General features: G+C 37.7%; 3 protein-coding genes and 1 pseudogene across 3 annotated transcripts; 2 read left to right on the top strand and 2 right to left on the bottom strand.

Moving 5' to 3' along the window:
- Window positions 1-1087: 1087 nt before the first annotated feature.
- On the top strand, window positions 1088-3778 carry LOC137735126 (amino acid transporter AVT6C-like). Its single transcript, XM_068474506.1, has 5 exons — window positions 1088-1533; window positions 1718-1870; window positions 2005-2208; window positions 2660-3125; window positions 3646-3778. The coding sequence occupies exons 1-5, from the start codon at window positions 1176-1178 to the stop codon at window positions 3770-3772; spliced, it is 1308 nt and encodes a 435-aa protein (XP_068330607.1). The 5' UTR covers window positions 1088-1175; the 3' UTR covers window positions 3773-3778.
- Window positions 3779-4213: 435 nt separating this feature from the next.
- On the bottom strand, window positions 4214-6014 carry LOC137735127 (uncharacterized). Its single transcript, XM_068474507.1, has 6 exons — window positions 5860-6014; window positions 5681-5756; window positions 5466-5573; window positions 5245-5343; window positions 4869-4994; window positions 4214-4407 (listed from the first exon to the last, which is right to left on the bottom strand). Exons 1-6 carry the CDS (start codon window positions 5887-5889, stop codon window positions 4235-4237), a joined length of 612 nt encoding a protein of 203 aa, XP_068330608.1. The 5' UTR covers window positions 5890-6014; the 3' UTR covers window positions 4214-4234.
- Window positions 6015-6915: 901 nt separating this feature from the next.
- On the bottom strand, window positions 6916-10283 carry LOC137734056 (ribosome biogenesis protein NOP53-like). The gene is made up of 12 exons (XM_068473316.1): window positions 10085-10283; window positions 9296-9468; window positions 9165-9210; window positions 9029-9054; window positions 8652-8732; window positions 8440-8550; window positions 8095-8183; window positions 7868-7987; window positions 7663-7785; window positions 7506-7572; window positions 7324-7400; window positions 6916-7190 (listed from the first exon to the last, which is right to left on the bottom strand). The coding sequence occupies exons 1-12, from the start codon at window positions 10251-10253 to the stop codon at window positions 7184-7186; spliced, it is 1089 nt and encodes a 362-aa protein (XP_068329417.1). The 5' UTR covers window positions 10254-10283; the 3' UTR covers window positions 6916-7183.
- A 311-nt stretch (window positions 10284-10594) lies between these two features.
- On the top strand, window positions 10595-14005 carry LOC137735226 (pentatricopeptide repeat-containing protein At2g13600-like; annotated as a pseudogene).
- The last annotated feature ends 4010 nt before the right edge of the window (window positions 14006-18015 follow it).

Genomic DNA, 18015 nt, shown 5'->3' on the forward strand with positions numbered 1-18015 from the left:
AATAAAATCAAAATAGCATTTTAGAGGACGTAACTAAAATTAAGCCATTAATTATACAACTTAACAATTTTCTACTTGTGTTCTTTCTTTTCTAGAATTTAGAAGAAGGGGCGATAATTAAATGTTTGGTCCAAATTTTTAACAACGAAAAAACGCGAATAAATGTTTGACCACTTAAGTTAGGAACTCTCTAAATGCGTCTTCAAATTGATAAGTTTCATCTACAGGCATTTCTTCCTCGACAAAAAAAAAAAAAAAAAAAAAAAACGCAAAAAATTGATTTGACCTGGTATAATTGTTCTGTCACATCTAAGTTTTTTGACATGATTAACAAGCTAATTATACAGGAGTATGATTATCTCCCTTCCCATCTTCTTTCATTCACTCCTCTCACATTCTTTTCTTTATCTTATTCTTTATATAAAAGATTCAAAATATGATATAAAAGTGACGTAATCGTAATCGTTTAAATATAAGGTGATGAAAGAAGAAAAAGATTAGGAGGATAGAAAATCGTACTCTAATTATAAAAGATCAAAGCATCACACTTGTTGGATTTTAAATCAAATTTTCCCCTAGTAAGGCCAAAAATATGAGCAAAATGGCCATTATATTTCTTCTTTGGCAAATTAATTAAAAGAAAATTTAAACCTAATTGATTGGTTTAAAAATTTGCCAGATGGGACTCCTCCTCTAATCCATTGATTTAAAAATCCCCCAAATATTTTCACTAAAAAAATCCCCAAACATTAAGATGTCACCTAACTAACTTAAATTACAATTCTACCCTTCGTTAAACATCGACAAAATAGGGTAATGTTATCCACACACCTAATTTTACTTTTTACACATCATTCTTAATTTTTAGTCATCATACAGAATAAATTGAAAAAATTTAATAGTAAAAAAATAACAAAAAATATATAAAATGTAAAACCATAAATAATCACACTCCATGCACATTAACAACGTTTGAAAAATGTTAAAAAGACTCTCGAAAGAAAAACTCCCTGCCCCAAATTAAACCGCCCCCACCCTACATGCGGTCATCACTTATTCATCCACCACCCTACCCCACATGCAGTCATCACACATCAAAAGCTTTTCATGTACAAAAAGACAACATACCGCAGAACACAGTCTCTCTCTAGAAAGAAAACCGAGCAGCCATCGGAATGTCGCCGGCAGCCGAAGCCCACGTGCCACTGCTGCAGGACAGAAAGCCGGTGAGGCGGGGGTCTGTTTCAGGGGCGGTGTTCAACGTGTCCACGAGCATAATTGGTGCCGGAATCATGTCCATACCGGCCACTCTCAAGGTGCTTGGTGTGATACCGGCTTTCGTGCTTATTGTGATCATTGCTTTGCTGGCTGACGTCTCGGTGGAGTTCCTGATGAGGTTCACGCATTCCGGCGAGTCCACGACGTATTCCGGCGTCATGAGGGAGTCCTTTGGGCAGGTGGGATCGGTTGCCACACAGATATGTGTCATTATTACTAATCTTGGGTGCTTAATTATGTACCAGATTATAATTGGTAAGCTCCAATTAAAAATTCATATTTTCTGACAGCGAGATATTCTAAACTACTCTGATCTATAGGAAAAGAATTAAATTAGTTACAGGGACATATACTCTGTCCTAATTGACTGACCTAACTCACATACGTCGGCAAGCTTGGTACGAAATTAGAAGGATGATTATTTTCTTTTGTTTTTCAGGGGATGTTCTATCTGGAAATGGGGCTGCCGGAGTAGGGCATTCCGGTGTTCTGCAAGAGTGGTTTGGAGTTCATTGGTGGAACTCACGTGATATTGCCCTCCTATTCACGCTTATTTTCATTTTCCTGCCACTGGTTTTGTTAAGGCGAGTAGGTCAGTAAATTCACAGAAGTAAACAAACCCTTTTGTGCTAAATTTAAAACTTTTACTGGGTGAAATGATAAATCTCTAAACTTTTTAGGGTTTTTTTTTGGCTAATTTTTTAATATTTAATTGGTGTTTTGCAGAGTCTCTGAGGTTCAGTTCAGCCATATCAGTTCTTCTTGCTGTGGTTTTTGTTGGCATAAGTTCTGCCATGGCGATCTATGCAATCTTTGAAGGGAAAGTCAACACCCCAAGATTGTTACCAAGCTTGGGCAAACAAACCTCCTTCTTTGACCTTTTCACTGCTGTTCCAGTCATTGTTACAGCCTTCACTTTTCACTTCAACGGTAAGAAATGTACATTTTTAGGAATCGAACAGTTTGCGATGTAGAACATATGGCATAATGGATCGAAGAGAGTTTAGAGTCCAAACAATGTCAGCTTGAATCGGGATACGAAGCCAGGAATTTTCACATAAGTAGCCTATAATTCTTCTTTTTTCCGTTTAAAGAACTGTTGTGTGATGCAACGGAAAAGTTGCTCCTTTTTTATTAAAAGGTCGAGGATTCGAGTTTTGGAAACAATCTCTTCGTAAAGTAAGGGTAAGGCTCCGTACAATAGAAGTTCCCCCCTGACCCCTCACAAAGGAGCCACCTGAGTTTAAGGGTGGCTCCGCCCTTGTAGGAGCTTACGCATGTCAAGCTGCTCTTCAATCCATTCTGCCATCTGTTATACATCAATTTACTATTGTCATCTCAAACTTTGTAACCATTGCCTACTCTGATTGACTTCATGCAGTTCACCCAATTGGCTTCGAGCTTGGTAAGCCGTCTGATATGATATCAGCGGTCAGGATTTCACTGGTGCTCTGTGCAGCCATCTACTTCTCCATTGGACTGTTTGGGTACCTTTTGTTTGGGGATGCAATCGTGGCTGACATACTTGTGAATTTCGACAGAAGCTCAGATTCAGCAATGGGGGCAGTGCTGAATGATGCGGTCAGATTAAGCTATGCCCTCCATCTGATGTTGGTTTTTCCTCTCTTGAACTTTTCTCTGAGGGTAAATTTGGATGAACTGCTTTTCCCTCAAAAGCGGCTTTTGGCCGCAGATAGTAGGAGATTTGTGCTCCTCACTCTTGGCCTGCTGGTTTTCTCTTACCTGGCGGCAATTGCCTTCCCAAACATTTGGTACATTTTTCAGTTTTTGGGATCAACTTCTGCTGTCTGCCTTGCCTTCATTTTCCCTGGTGCGATTGTTCTACGGTACTCTCTCTATGCTTTTCATTTTATTAGACAATTGTCGTTTACGAAATTTAAACTCAGGCCTTGTGTAGGACTCCTAAAAGCACTTACCAAAGCTTTTTTGACTATGATTGATTGAAAAACTTGAAGGACTACGACTACAATACAAGTCATGAGCCGTAGCAAAGCCACGTCGGATAAGCTTTTTTATATCGAAAGCCCCAAAACTAGCTATCTTATAGCAGACAACTAACGCAAGCCTACTCTTATCTTCTCCATTTCTTGGTGCAACCTCTCTCTTTTCTTCGACATAGCAACCTGAGAATCAACTACTTTTACAGGAAGCACGTGAAATTTTAATAAAAAATTTCAACATGTTTATGGCAAAAGCGCTTATAAGTGCTTTTTATATAGTATAATCGGCCCTTAGTCTCCAACAAGTTCAGATTAGGCGCCGTCAGACCAACTAGTGATATGTTCTATCTTTATGTTCAAAAGAATGTTGAACTTGACATTCTTTTCTATTTTGTGCAAATTGCAGAGATGTACATGGCATATCTACAAGAACCGACAGGATCATGGCAACTGTGATGGTAGTCCTGGCAGTAGTAACAAGTGCAGTTGCCATTTCCATCAATGTATATAACTTTTTTGGGAACAAGTCCTAGTTGATTTTCCTTTTTATTATTTTCCAAATTGTTGTTATACTTGGAGTTAACGAAAGACTTGGCATAAAACCGAATGCAGTGACATTCTAAAATTCATACAACTGACCCACTTAATGGGATAAGGCTTTGTTATTGCAGCGATGTAGTTGAGCTGGCACGTATTTTTGTGTACTATTCATAGTGTTGCTTCTACAGAGTTCAAAGACATTCTCTATGTTTGTACCAAAAATAGATACAATTATTCTGGTAAAATTATTTACCAACTTTTGAAGAATCCGCCAAATCCCAGCATTTTACAGAGTTACTTTCATCGACTATTGTTGGAGTATGCAACGTTTTCTAATCTCGAAACAGGGTTGTGCACCGGTGAAACATCCGGCGATCATTCATGTGAGTTAAAGCCAACTTTCTGAATTCGAAACATGGCGTTTTAGAGGTTGTGATGCAGCCTATAATTGGAGATCAAGAGTTTACAGACCTTGAAACATCTGCGGTTGGAAAATCGTACCTCAGATCTTGGAATCTCCCGAGTAAGCTTGACTTGTATTTCTCAATTTCAGCATTCTCCAGGGAATCCAGGGTAGATCTGATAACTGAGATTGCCCCAGCCTGGTGTAAAGCTCCAAGAGCTTTATCTGCAATTACAGAAAATAGATTAGACGACCAAAAGAGATAAGAAAGAACTGATTACGACAGAACGACTCTAGCATGTTTGCGGGGACATCCAAAATGCTTAGCATTTTTGCTTTCTAAACACTTCTATCGCATACTCTCCCAACAACTGTCTAAACATAACTGTCAAATCTTTTATCACCGCAATTATCAAATATGCATTACGCTTGCCGGTGTGTTACTCAACAGCTATATTGTTTCACAATATGAATGTAGGGTACAGATAAGATATGCTTCATAAATCCAGAGGTTTTAGGCTACGATATGCTGGAATCCTATCCTTCCATTCAGTACTAGCGATGTATGATGGCGGTTATCTGTAACATCCCCTAACTTTCAGTTGATAGGCGCCTTTTCTAAAAGTGGAACAAAGTACGGATGGACAAAGGTGCATGCGGTAGTAACCGCAATGTAAAATTCTAACCTGAAGGTGACGGAGCAGAAAGAGCTTTCAAAGCCTCATTTCTTGTGCGGTCATCTTTAGCACCGCCCAACATATTTACCAGCTCTTGAGCACCACCCATCTCCACTATTTTCATCCTCCTTTCATCTGTAAATCAAAACAAACGAACCCTCAGTTTCATGCGCTACCTATTCAAAAACCTCGATACAAAAGTAAACACAAAAACTTACAACCCGATTTGGAGATCGAAGAAATGATCACATATAACATGATGCAGCTCAAAGCCAATGCAGTTTCATAAAACGACTACATCCAACCAGGCAACGGGTATATTAAATGAACGAATTTCCTCGAAATGAAATGCTGACACAACGGAAAACAGAGCTACGCGAGTTACCATCAACCGCAAACTGAGCTAATCGAGAAGCCCCCATTCTCTTAAACAACGGATCCTTGACTGTCAACAACGACACGGACTGTTGCAACAAAGTATCACCTGGAAAAGTAGTAAAATTCAAGAGCAATGTCAGGTGAAAACCCGAAAATCGAAACCGCATAACAGGCAATTCTCATTTTTTCATACATTAATTAAGATAAATTAGCTAAAGATTAGAATACCCATATAAGGCATTATGTTGTAAGCTACGCAAGTTGCAGTCCCAGCAAATATCAGTTTCAATATCCACCCAATTTTTCTTTCAGCTTCCTCTTCAAGAGAGAGCTCATCTGCAATCCAATACAAGAATTCAATTTTTCCTTCATTTTCTCAGCAACCAAACAACAAAGTACGGAATCAAAGACAAAACCTTGAGATGGGTAAACATTCGAATTACCTCTTCCGTTGTAAGTTGAGAAATTGCGGGAAGGCGCATTGCGCAACGGGTTTCTTGTACAGTAATACTTTGAATACTGATCACGAAATTTTCACATCACAATCAAAATCGGAGAAATTCGGACGAAGAAAAAGAGAGTGGGAATGCTGGACGGAAACCAATTCGAAGAGGGAGCTTACAGTGGCGAGCTTGGATGCTAACGTGCGCATGGTGCGAAGCGATGAGTCCTCCGAAGCTCGGTGCGGCGGAACTGAAGAACAGGTCCGTTCTTGGACGCCCGGGAAAGAGTAAAGGCCGTAGGGTCTGGGTCAGGTGGTTTTCTGTTATTTTTGGGTCTAAATTTTACCAACGGTCCAACTAAAATAAAATTTTATTTTCTCTATTAATTCTTAAATATTTTTAGAAATTTCTAAACTACGAAGGAGATTTGAACTTAAATGCGCATAGTTATTTGAACTTAAGTGCAAAAAAAAGAGCATAATATTCTAACCAACATAACTAAGCCTGAATCAGGCAAAAAAAGAAAAGAAAAAAAAACCTTAACAATTTGATAAAGAAAATTAATTTAATAAAAATTTGACTATATCCGGGTGTATATCCTCCTTAAAAAATAAGATTTTTTTAGCGAAAAAGGTCATGAGATATGCATAACTCCTCATTTTGGCCCCTAAGATTTGAAATCAATAAAAATAGTCCTTGAGATTGTTCACCATTAATCATTTTGCTCATTCTACGAAAAATTATGTTAAATAAGGATCAAAATAACAAAAATACCTCAATTTAACAAACAATAGGTCAAAATGATTTGACAAAAATTGAGGGTATTTTTACCATTTATTCTTATTTAATGGAAATTTTTTATAGAAATACTAAAATGATTGATGATGGACAATTTCAAAGACCACTTCTATTGATTTCAAATCTTAAGGACTAAAATGATGAATTATGCAAATCTCAGAAACCATTTTGGTTAAAAGGCCAAAATAAAAACCCGGGTGCATATCCTCTTGTGCGAATTTAATCAAGAGAATTTACTATTTTGTTGTTATTCTCACATTCCTCTACCGATTTATAATTATTTTTTTTCTAATTTCTTGGCAAATTTTACACGTAGAAGAATCTGCCTTGTAACCGTGTGTGTCCTCTTGTGCCTTGTCGCTCTGATCACGTGATGACAGATACACAAGAGATACAACCAAAGATAGCAAAGAAGTCTCAAGAAACGAGGTTACTGCAAATCACAAATTGAATTCTTTTGTAACTGAAAAACCAAAAAGGCACTGGCATGATACATCTCTGTGTCGATCACAACCGGAGCTGTTTTAGAACTGAGAATTTCCATGCGAAATACAAAAATTGAAAACTGAGAGAGTGAGAAATAAGATAAGTATAAAACTTCCGAGCTCAACAGTCACGCTGACAAAATCTGCTGTTCTTCTCGAACCCGAACTAATGATTTTGAATCCATGCTTCATCTTGGTTAATCAAATCAAGAAAAAGGCTCTATTTCCTGTCAAAGAAGTAGAGAAATCTTTAAAGTTGTTTGTGAGGAAACAAAGAACGAGTTTTGATTAAAGTTCGGACGAAATCCAGTCAACCCTCAAAGAAACTTGGTTTAAGACACGAAGAGAAGATTGACAAACCTTTTGTTCGCTTTTGGCGGGATTAGTCCTCTTTTTTCGAAGCTCTTGAACCTATCATTGACAAGGGTGCAACAACCCTTTGGGGAAAAAAAAGAAAAGCAATAAGACTTTCATTTAGTCTTCTCTGAACACAAAGAATAAAAGTGGGAAAATTTTGGCAAAAAAAGAAAAGTGCAATGTACCTTAAGCTTCCGGAGGGATCCTGATAACTCTTCAGTCAAGAGGACTTGAACCGGGGCAGGCTCGAACCTGTAATAGAAGGATTATACATAGGAAGGTAAACAAACAAACTATACTAAATGTGTGTGTATGAGAGGGAGAGCATTGTTTAAGACATACTTATGCTTCCCCAATCGTGGGGGACATGACTTGAGTTTTTCTTGTTTAGCTACAACTCGTCGAAGATGTCTTTTATGCCTCTCCTCGTCCTCTTTCGCTATTTCTTGAATGATATCTGGTAAGCTGCGACCAAAGGGCAAAGCAAATATTAGAATGTAATCTTCACCAGAGTACTGTAGAGACAAAAGTTGTGCAAGTATATTACCCATCAATTTCTTTGGAAAGTTGCTTTGCCTGTCTCGCTTCTGCTTCCTTTTTAAGCTGTTCTTTACGCCTAGCTCTCTTATTTAATATGACTGTTGTTACCCTCTTTGTTTTTAAAGGCCTGCACCATGTTTTTTCAAGCAATATGAGCCAATGGCATTTAGTATAGATGACCTTATAATGCATATAGCATAAAATTACCCATTATCAAACAAAAACTGGGCTCACATTTTCTCGGATGCAGCATCCCCATTCTCATCCAAATTTTCTGGATTCATATTGTCATCACTGCCTTCATCTGCCTCAAGAAAATACATCTAAAAAAGTAGATTGGTAGTCTAAGATTCTCATTTATGAATATAAAAACTAGAGTAATATATAAAATAGAAAACACTTGTCGTTATGACTCATTGTCCATCATGTTTTGTACTACAATTGTTAAGATTCCTAGTTATATTCTTTATACCGAAAACAATTTCATTATCCAAGACAACTATTTTTTTTTTATGACGTGTATGTAAAGCTACTAAGCCCAGTGATGACTAATACATGAAAGGAACGAAAGATACTCACTTCTTCTTCGTCAACAGCCTCTCCAGGAACAGTTAGTGGAACTGGTTGAGGTCCTAGCTCTTTTTTATAGACCTTCCCCATTTCTTCTGCAACAGCATGAGCCAATGTTTCCTGGATTGACAAAAGAGGCAAAGATGAGAAAACTTTATGCCATACAAGCTGAAAGGTCAACAAACAAAAAATGTACTAGATGAGTGATATTAAAAAATTACCTGATGACTTTCAAATTTGGGATTGAATGAGGATCCTGGAGGCTCAACTTCTACGGCAGGAATAATTGATGGCTTCCTCGTCTTAAAAAAAAATCAATAAACATATATCAACTAAGAGCTATGCAATGTTATCAAAAACAGTGTCTATTCAAACAATGACACAGCAGCCTAGTGCTGCTTCAGAGTCTATATGACTCCCACATAAGATGTGATCCATGACGCATCTTATTATTTATAATTATGACTTGGTGGTCAGAAGTTGCATTTTAGTGTGCTCTTCACGCATTACCTGAAGTGAATTAGAGTTACAGAAACAGAAAAAAACCAACATGAACAATAACATGATCACATTCTTGAACTTAAACAATGAGCCTTACCTTCTTGGTTTTTTTGTTGTCATCACCTGCACGAGAGTTAAAAACAGTCAACACAATGCACAGAACCATGTATGAAAAGAAAATAACAGAAATAAAAAAGTGGAAAGAATGCAATAGATGTTAAGGTTGAGGAAACCTGTGTAGCCCCATAAGTCAGCCATGCCAGAAGATGAGACAGAACGCTGCCAGATTCAAACTAAAATTAATACCAAATCGCTAGAACTAGATAACGTCTGCAGGTTTACATTTTATAATATAACAACTGACCTCAGGACTCCATCCAGATTCATCTATTAGTTCTGGAACCTTTTTATGTGCTTTCTTAGATTTCTTCAGAGTCGAAGAAGGCACTGGTTGTACAAATGGGTTTTTCTGTAGCATGCTTTCAACATGGAGTACTTTCTGTCTGTGCTTTTCAATCTTCCTCTTCACCGAAAGATCTGGTCAGGCCAAAGCATAGAAGTTCAGTTCCACATAAAAAAGGACAACGATTAAGAAAACGCAAGAGCATAAAACACAAGAAAAGAACTGAACTGAACCAAACTCCATACTTATTAAAGTATATATATCAATAAGTGACTATTTGACTCACTCCAGATTTCTATACAGTTTTCAAAACCCAGATTGAATACAACAAGATTCCTTCCAAGCCATAAAACGACTCTAAACAATCAAAATTCAAGCTGAATTCTATCCAAGCAAAATGGCCCTCATTTTCTCCGAAATACAGCTCTTCGTAAATGATCAGAGTTTGTTTTACCATCACTCACATTAAGCTAAAGTAAGCTCATTTAACAGAAATGCAACAAACCAATCAAATTTTCGACATACAATAATCTGAAATTCAATCAAACTCTTCCATTTATTCGTTCGCGTCGCATCTCGATAAGTTCAACACAAAAATCCAGCTCAAAAAAATTTCTAATTTCCTACTCAGAAAACCAATTAATTCAATGTCAACCAGCTAGCAACCACAGGGAAGCGGGATACATAGGGGAATTTGGCAAAAGCAAAAGGGTAAGAAGGTACAAACATTGCTCCGGAGAAAGTAGGTACCTTTGGACTTGTCTTCGAAGAAGAGAGAATCTGCGGGGGCGGAGGCGAGAGAGCCGCCGGAAAGGGCGTCCTTGGTGGACTGCTCGAAGAAATCGTGGATGTCATCGGTGCTGATGTTGGCCCTCCATGCCTTCTTTCCCTTCCTGGAGGTCTTGGCTTTCTTCCCCATCGCTATTTTCCTTTTATTTCTGAGTTCTCAAGTGCGCTGCTTTCTCTGCGGGTTTTGGTGGTTCGTTTATAAACCCTAATTCTGAATGGCAGGTAAACGGCGTCGTTCGCTAACTAGTTTTTTTCTTTTTTAAAATTCTTTTTAATAAAACTAATGAAAATTACTTAAAAATTTTGAATTTCAACAATAATAATAAAATAAAATATAAAATAAATAGCATAAAAATTAAATTTTTAATATAAAAATATGATTTTTTTGTTAAAATAAAGAATATGAAAACCTTTCGTTAAATATATCATTTTTTTTATTTTTTTATATGGCAGAGGCTTTTTATTTTTTATTTATTCGGTAGAGTACTGTGGAATATTGTGGTGCGGATCGGAAAAGATAACTTCCGATAACGGAGAGACATTTCAAAGCATAAGCATCAGCAACTTCATCACCTCATTGTGATCACTGGAAGACGACAATCGGCTAACTGCGACGGAGTTCCATGGGTCTCGCCGTTAAATTGGGCTTTCCTCAACCTGCTTATCCTCTGGTTCTTCCCGCCTCGACTTCCAAAAACAAAGTAAGCAACTCCATCTCTCTCTCTCTCTCTCTCTCTCTCTCTTCTGCCTCTTTTGTTGTTGTTTTGGTCTCTCTTTCTTCGTTAACTTCATGTTCGTTCATTCACAAAGTAATAATAATAATATCAAACTTAATTGATGGCAGAGTAAAAATTCAACATTAATTCAATCATCTCCAACAACCCAGAAACCCAATGGAAGCAAATTTCCCAGCTTAGTTTCTGTTGATGAAACTCGGAAAAGGTTTCAAATTCAACCCTTAATTGATATCCTTTATGGTTGTGAGGACATGGGTTCTGTAGGAAAAGTTAAATCTGTTCATGGGTTGGTGTTAAAATCCGAGCTTTCGGACAGGGACTTGCTGGTGGTGTTGAACCATGTTGCCAATGCCTATTCGAAATGCTCGGATTTTGACACAGCTCGTCGAGTGTTTGATGAAATGCCGGTAAGGAACATATTCTCTTGGACAGTCATGATTGTTGGGTCGACAGAGAGTGGGTTGTTTCTTGATGGGTTTAAGTTCTTTTGTGATTTGGTGGATAGTGGAATTTTACCAGACAAGTTTGTGTATTCGGCGGTTGTGCAGACATGCATTGGGTTAGATTGTATCGAATTGGGCGAAATGGTGCATGCCCAGGTTGTTGTAAGAGGCTTTGCGTCTGATACTTTTGTAAGTACATCTCTTCTTAACATGTATGCAAAGTTCGGAATGGTTGAGAATTCGTGTAGGATGTTTAATTCCATGACTGAACATAATAAAGTCTCCTGGAATGCAATGATTTCAGGGTTAACATCAAATGACCTTCATTCTGAAGCATTTGATCAATTTGTAAGAATGCAGAAAGAAGGAATTAAACCAAATCTGTATACACTCATCAGTGTCTCGAAAGCAGTCGGGAAGTTAGGTAATGTTGACAAGAGCAAAATTGTTCACAGTTATGCATCTGGATTGGGCATGGAGTCTAGTGTTCTTGTGGGAACTGCTCTTATCGATATGTACTCCAAATGCAAGTCTGTGTCTGATGCAAGATCTGTTTTTGACTTTAATTTCACCAGTTGTAAAACCAATCCACCATGGAATGCAATGATCTCTGGCTATTCACAGTCAGGTCACAGCCAAGAAGCATTGGAGCTCTTTGTGAGAATGTGTGTAAACAATATACAACCAGACAAATACACTTACTGCAGTGTCTTCAATGCAATAGCTGCTTTGAAATGTTTGCGTTTGGGAAAGGAAATTCACGGGATGGTTTTGAAGTCTGGGGTGGAAATGAAGGTTACAAGCATCTCCAATGCAATTGCCAATGCATATGCCAAATGTGGGTTGCTCAAAGACGTACAGAAGGTCTTTGACAGGATAGAAGAGAGAGATCTAGTGTCTTGGACAACACTGGTGACTGCTTGTTCACAATGTTTTGAATGGGAGGATGCACTGATAGTCTTCTCGAAGTTGAGAGAAGAAGGCTTTACACCGAACGAGTTTACCATTTCTAGTGTGCTTGTTGCATGTGCCAGCCTTTGTTTCCTGGAGTATGGTCAGCAAGTCCATGGCCTCCTTTGCAAGGCTGGCTTGGACTCGGAAAAGTGTATAGAAAGTGCTCTAATTGATATGTATGCCAAGTGCGGTAATATAGACGAGGCGCAAGAGGTCTTTGAGAGGATTTCTGAACCAGATACAGTGTCGTGGACTGCTATTATATCAGGCTATGCTCAACATGGGCTTGTGGAGGATGCTCTTGAACTCTTTAAGAGAATGGAGCAGATGGGTGTGAAGGCCAATGATGTGACGCTATTGTGTGTTCTGTTTGCATGCAGCCACCGTGGTATGGTAGATGAAGGCCACTATCATTTTCATCAAATGGAAAAATCATATGGGTTGGTGCCAAAGATGGAACATTATGCTTGTATTGTTGATCTCTTAGGTCGTGTAGGTTGTCTTAATGATGCAATGGAGTTCATAGAAAGAATGCCAATTGAGCCCAACGAAATGGTTTGGCAGACTTTGTTGGGAGCATGTAGGGTACATGAAAATGTTGGGTTGGGGGAGATTGCAGCTGAGAAGATTCTTTCGGTTACACCAGAATCCTCAGCTACCTATGTTCTTCTATCCAACACTTATATCAGTACAGGGAGTTATGAAGATGGACTTAGTCTGAGGGATGTGATGAAAGACCGAGGCGTGAAAAAGGAACCGGGTTGTAGTTGGATTTCTGTGAATGGTAGAATCCACAAATTTTATGCAGGGGATCAACAACATCCGGAAAAGCATGATATTTATGCAAAGTTAGAAGAGCTGAGAGTGAAGCTTAAATCCATGGGTTACATTCCAGATTTGCGTTATGTATTGCAAGATATGAATTTGGTAGGAAAAAAGGGGGATGCATGGATGAGCTTGCTGAATAGAAAAGATTAATGTCAACAACTTGTTCAATATTTCTTGTATAACCATGTCAAGTACGGGGACAAAATGTTCAGGTCTGGTGTATATGATCAACATAAAGAGAAGTGGCAGCATCTAAAAGAGTAAATGAATCTTTGGATGATAAAACTCGAAGGGCGGAACTGCCATGTACATTCGAGGATTTTTTTTCAGCTGCTCAGTTCTTCTTTCGAGGTACATACAGGCTACAGATGAAAAACCCACAAAGTTCATGTTGCCACATTGGTTCAATGAACTTGTGAAAGAATGTTGATCTCATTGACTGGCAACGAAATATCTTTGTTCAATTGACTATGGTGGATTTTTGGCTTCTTTGATCAGAGAGTTTTTTCGGGCACATGCGGTGTTCTCAAGAGGCTGTGTATAGGGTCAAGTGGCAGAATTGACTTGAGTTCATTATTAAGGACCCTGGGGCTCACAACTATTCGACAATACCCACCGATACAAAGGTATTGAACTGTATGGCTGCACAGGATTTCACACTCCGTGTGAAGAGGTGCAGGGGAAGAGGGTATGAAACCGTTACATGTAAGTCTTTCTCCCGACTTTGAGGAAAACCAAGTGGAAATCCTATTCTGAAGTCAGGCTATTCAACTCATCGTGTTTTGGGTTTCCACACATTCTGATTGATATAGTGAGGTCACTAATCAGCTTTGTTTTATGTAATGAGCTGATGAGAGGGTGTTGGCTACTTTTTCTAAAGTGTGTTAAATGGGGATGGGACATATTTTGTCTACACTATATATTTACTGGAGGAATTCACATCACATATCATTGCGGGTTCAATCATTCATAATCCATGTTCAAAATTCTGCGCCTTGTCCAGTCTCTCCAGAGGATATAAGCTTTTTTAACTGAATAAAAGCAAGGAAAGTGTGTACTTCCTTTCACTCAATAAATCTTAGTGTTTTGGAGTTTGATCGGCATATCCACGTACCACACCGTGTGGTGTTACTAATTTCCATGTTATAATCCTAGATATGTGCATATCAATTGTGTCATCCGCTCATACCATAACTCATAGATCAGTACACCAATTGTCATGTGGCAGTTTGGCCGTTACACAAACCATTTCTCTTGGGAATTTTCTAGTATGGACCAGAGCATAGCATACATTGAGATCATTAATTGTTTGATCTTCATCCATTGAATTACTAATCACACGTTTAGTCGTTCATTCACTTGGTTGATGCTATGTGTAGTGTCATTGTAGAATTTTCCTTTTCTCGACAAGGTGGCTAAAAACTTATTACTCTTTTGCTTCTCCAATCTCCAACCCAAAATCTCAGTTGTGTCTCCTATCTTTGTGGGGCTTTTGCTTAAGCTTGTGGGGCATTAGAAAATTTGCAAGCCAAAAGAGGACATGAAGCAGTAAGAGAGCCAACAATCTGTGCCTTTGAAACAGTATCCAAAAATCAACAAAAAGACAGCAACCTAACAGTTGAAAACACCCTTCCTTCTGAGATGTCTCTCTTGCTTTGCTTGTACAAATATATACATATATACATATTCATTATATGAGGACAAGCCTTTATGCAGCAGAAAAGTTGTTCCTTTGTGACCAAAAGATCACGGATTTGAATCATGAAAACAACATCTTTGCAGAGCAAGAGTAGAGTTGCGTACAATAGACGTCTCTCCCCTCCCTCCAACCCCCTCAAAGAGGAGAGCCTTGTTGGCTTGGAATCAACTTTATATATATATATATATCTATATATGCATTACATACACACACAGATCCATCTGGTTCTGCCATCGCTGGGAGGATCTTTGCAGGTTCTGCCATCGCTGGGAGGATCTTTGCAGGTTCCAATTTACCTGTGATGAACAAGACACACATAGCTAGGGACACATACATTTGATATATGATCCAGGTTTCTCTACTTTGCTATGCTCCATACAACTTTTGCAAATTATTTTATTTTCTCATCATTGTGATTGCAATTATGTCATCTTCGGTGGCTACAACCGACCCCGTGACCTCTATTTTTCTTTTTTCTTTTTTTTTCATTTTTTATTTTTTTATTTTTATAAATTTTTTATTTTGTTATCTGGGTCAAGATCAATGACTCGGTGGGGGTTGATTGCAACTCGAAATAGAACAATTAGGTGCCCTCTGTGACTTAAGGCCATGCATAATGATGCTATACATAGACCATTGTTTGTCATGATAGATACGTAGGTCACCTCCGTTCAAATATTTCACATCGATCATATCTTTGAAAAAAGAAGAGTTTAAATATCTTAACTATAATTTAACTAATATTGAGGTTTTTTTGTGATAAAACCCTACAAATTGTGTAGATGGTAATAAACAGGTTGAAGATAATATCGATGTTGTTAGAAGAAGGCATTTGGCTTGTCTTTCTGATAATTTGACATGGTATCGGAGTCAGAGAGCGGACCCATACCACCACATGATGGGTGGGTCTCCTTGGCCCACCGAGATGATGGTGGGTCCTTTGGCCCCGCGTGTAGGGTGAGCCCCCTTGGTTGCTAATGTGTAGATCTCCTGTGTGTGATCCACTAATTAGGTGTCTCAGGTAAGGAGGCGTGTTGAAATAGCTCGCATCAACCGTACCTCTAAGAAAAGAAGAGTTTAAATATCCTAATTCTAGACATCCTAACCTCAGTCTAACTATACCAAAGTTTTTTGTGATAAAACTTGGTAATTAACAAGTTGGGGACAATATCGGTAATGATATAACACCTTCAAGATGATGGCTCCAAGATGATGGGTACGTATGTCAAGTCCTTGAAAATCACACGAGGCCACCGCCATACTTATTTTCATGTCACCTTCAAGATAATTAATCTTTAGAGAAAGTCGGGTTAACTAATCCTATCACTAAGATCTCGTGTCTCTGGACGTAAGATATAAAACCAAACGTGGGCACATAATTAGGTTAACTAATCTTGTCACTCAGACCCACGTCTGATTGACTAATCCTCCCACTTAAACCTCATATGATCCGAGACGCAAGACCTCTACAACTTAACTGTATATATATTTTTTATATATGGCACTTGATAGACATAGTTTAAGCTCTATATGTTTATCACTATATTCACCTCTATTTCAAAAAATTAGAGGCAAAATATATTGCATGCCGTAAACCACAAGGAATGCAAATTGTAACTGAACCTTAAATATATATACAGTGTGTAAATATAAATGATTATTTATATATTGAAAAGAGAGAAATGTAAAAGAGAGAGGGAGAGAGAGAAACCCACGTGGGTTTTTTTCTTTTCTTTTTTTTAATTTTTAATTAGAGATATGTTTTGATCATATGTAGGTGAAGAAAAAAATTTCTGTGCGAAATTATTTTAATGTCCATATTTTTTTATTTTTTAATATTTTCTTTCAAGTATTCATGTAAGGGTATAATAGTATTTATATTGGAATTTGGATGACCTAGAGTATTAAGCAATATAGATTGATACCCTGAAGAAGAGATTCACTTATTTTTCATGTCAGTGGCAACGACGCGAAGGAAATAAGGTGGCTCATGAGTTAGCAAAATTTGGACTTTATAATGATGGATTTCATACATGGATGGAGGAGGAGCCAATTTGGCTTGCTCCTTTCTTGGAAGTAGATTTGGAGAATGATAATTGAATGTAAGTGGGGAGTAATTTGGTGAAGTACTCTTTTTTCCCTCTTCTCTGGAGGTTTTTAATGAGGCTTCCATTGCTTCCCCAAATCTTTTGTACTTTGTTATTTTTACAAAAATAAAAATTCAGTTTTCGATTAAAAAATAATAATAAATAAAAAGAAAGTAAGCAATATAGATTGCATGCCGCATATAGTATCACTCTCGGGGCTCTTTCAATGAATGCTATGGATATTTTCAGAAGCGGTATTGCCCGTATTGTGGAGATGAGTTGATTGGTGGTTTCCTTTTCAGATTAGTTAGGTTGTAAATTTTTGTGATATTCCCCACTTCTCACGTTTGTGATGTCTTGGTGTCGCGAGTTGATGTGGCCTCGTTATTGTAGTGATGGTTTGATGTGGCCTCACTAGTTTAGTAAAGGCCTATTTGTACACGCATCTAATGCCGAGTGTCGTGTAATCTTCTTTGTGGCAGATTAGTACTGTATGTTTTTAATTCTTACGGTAGCTGTATAGGAGTTTAACTTATTTTTTGGTTGCACTAATTTCTCTTCAGATCAAGAAATTGGTCACTAAAAATGTATGAAAGGCATTGGATTGGTTGCTCGCGTTTAGAAGACACAAACAACCATATTTTTCGAGCCTATTAGAGGGGAACGGGCACGCTTTTGTATTTGTTGGTCCCTGTTAATAAAATCACTCTAATATAAAGAATAAAATTCCAATCTAATATTGCGCACCAAAAGAAGCATTTGAGTATTATATCAAAGTGTACGCCAAATTTAGATTCTTATTCAGAAATTGTAAGGGTGGTGCTATCTACCAATTTTTATATTTTACACACTTCTCTCAATTTTTTGTTTTCGAATTGAAAGAATTAAAGAAGATCAGTGAACACAAATTAACAAAAGTGTGTAGAAGGTTAAAATGTACGTATATAGCACTATCCAATTGAAAATGACTTTCAATACATCTTAATCTGTCGTTAATTTTTTGCTCTGGCTTACCATGCATATAAGTCAATAGATCGATTAACCAGTGACCAACCAACATACTGTTTCTTTATATAAGAACTTAATTTCTTAAGAACATGTATTACACAAACGAAAGTATAAAGGTTATTAATTTAAGAAGAAA

This window comes from Pyrus communis, chromosome 5, assembly GCF_963583255.1.
Source record: "Pyrus communis chromosome 5, drPyrComm1.1, whole genome shotgun sequence".
NCBI lineage: Eukaryota > Viridiplantae > Streptophyta > Magnoliopsida > Rosales > Rosaceae > Pyrus > Pyrus communis.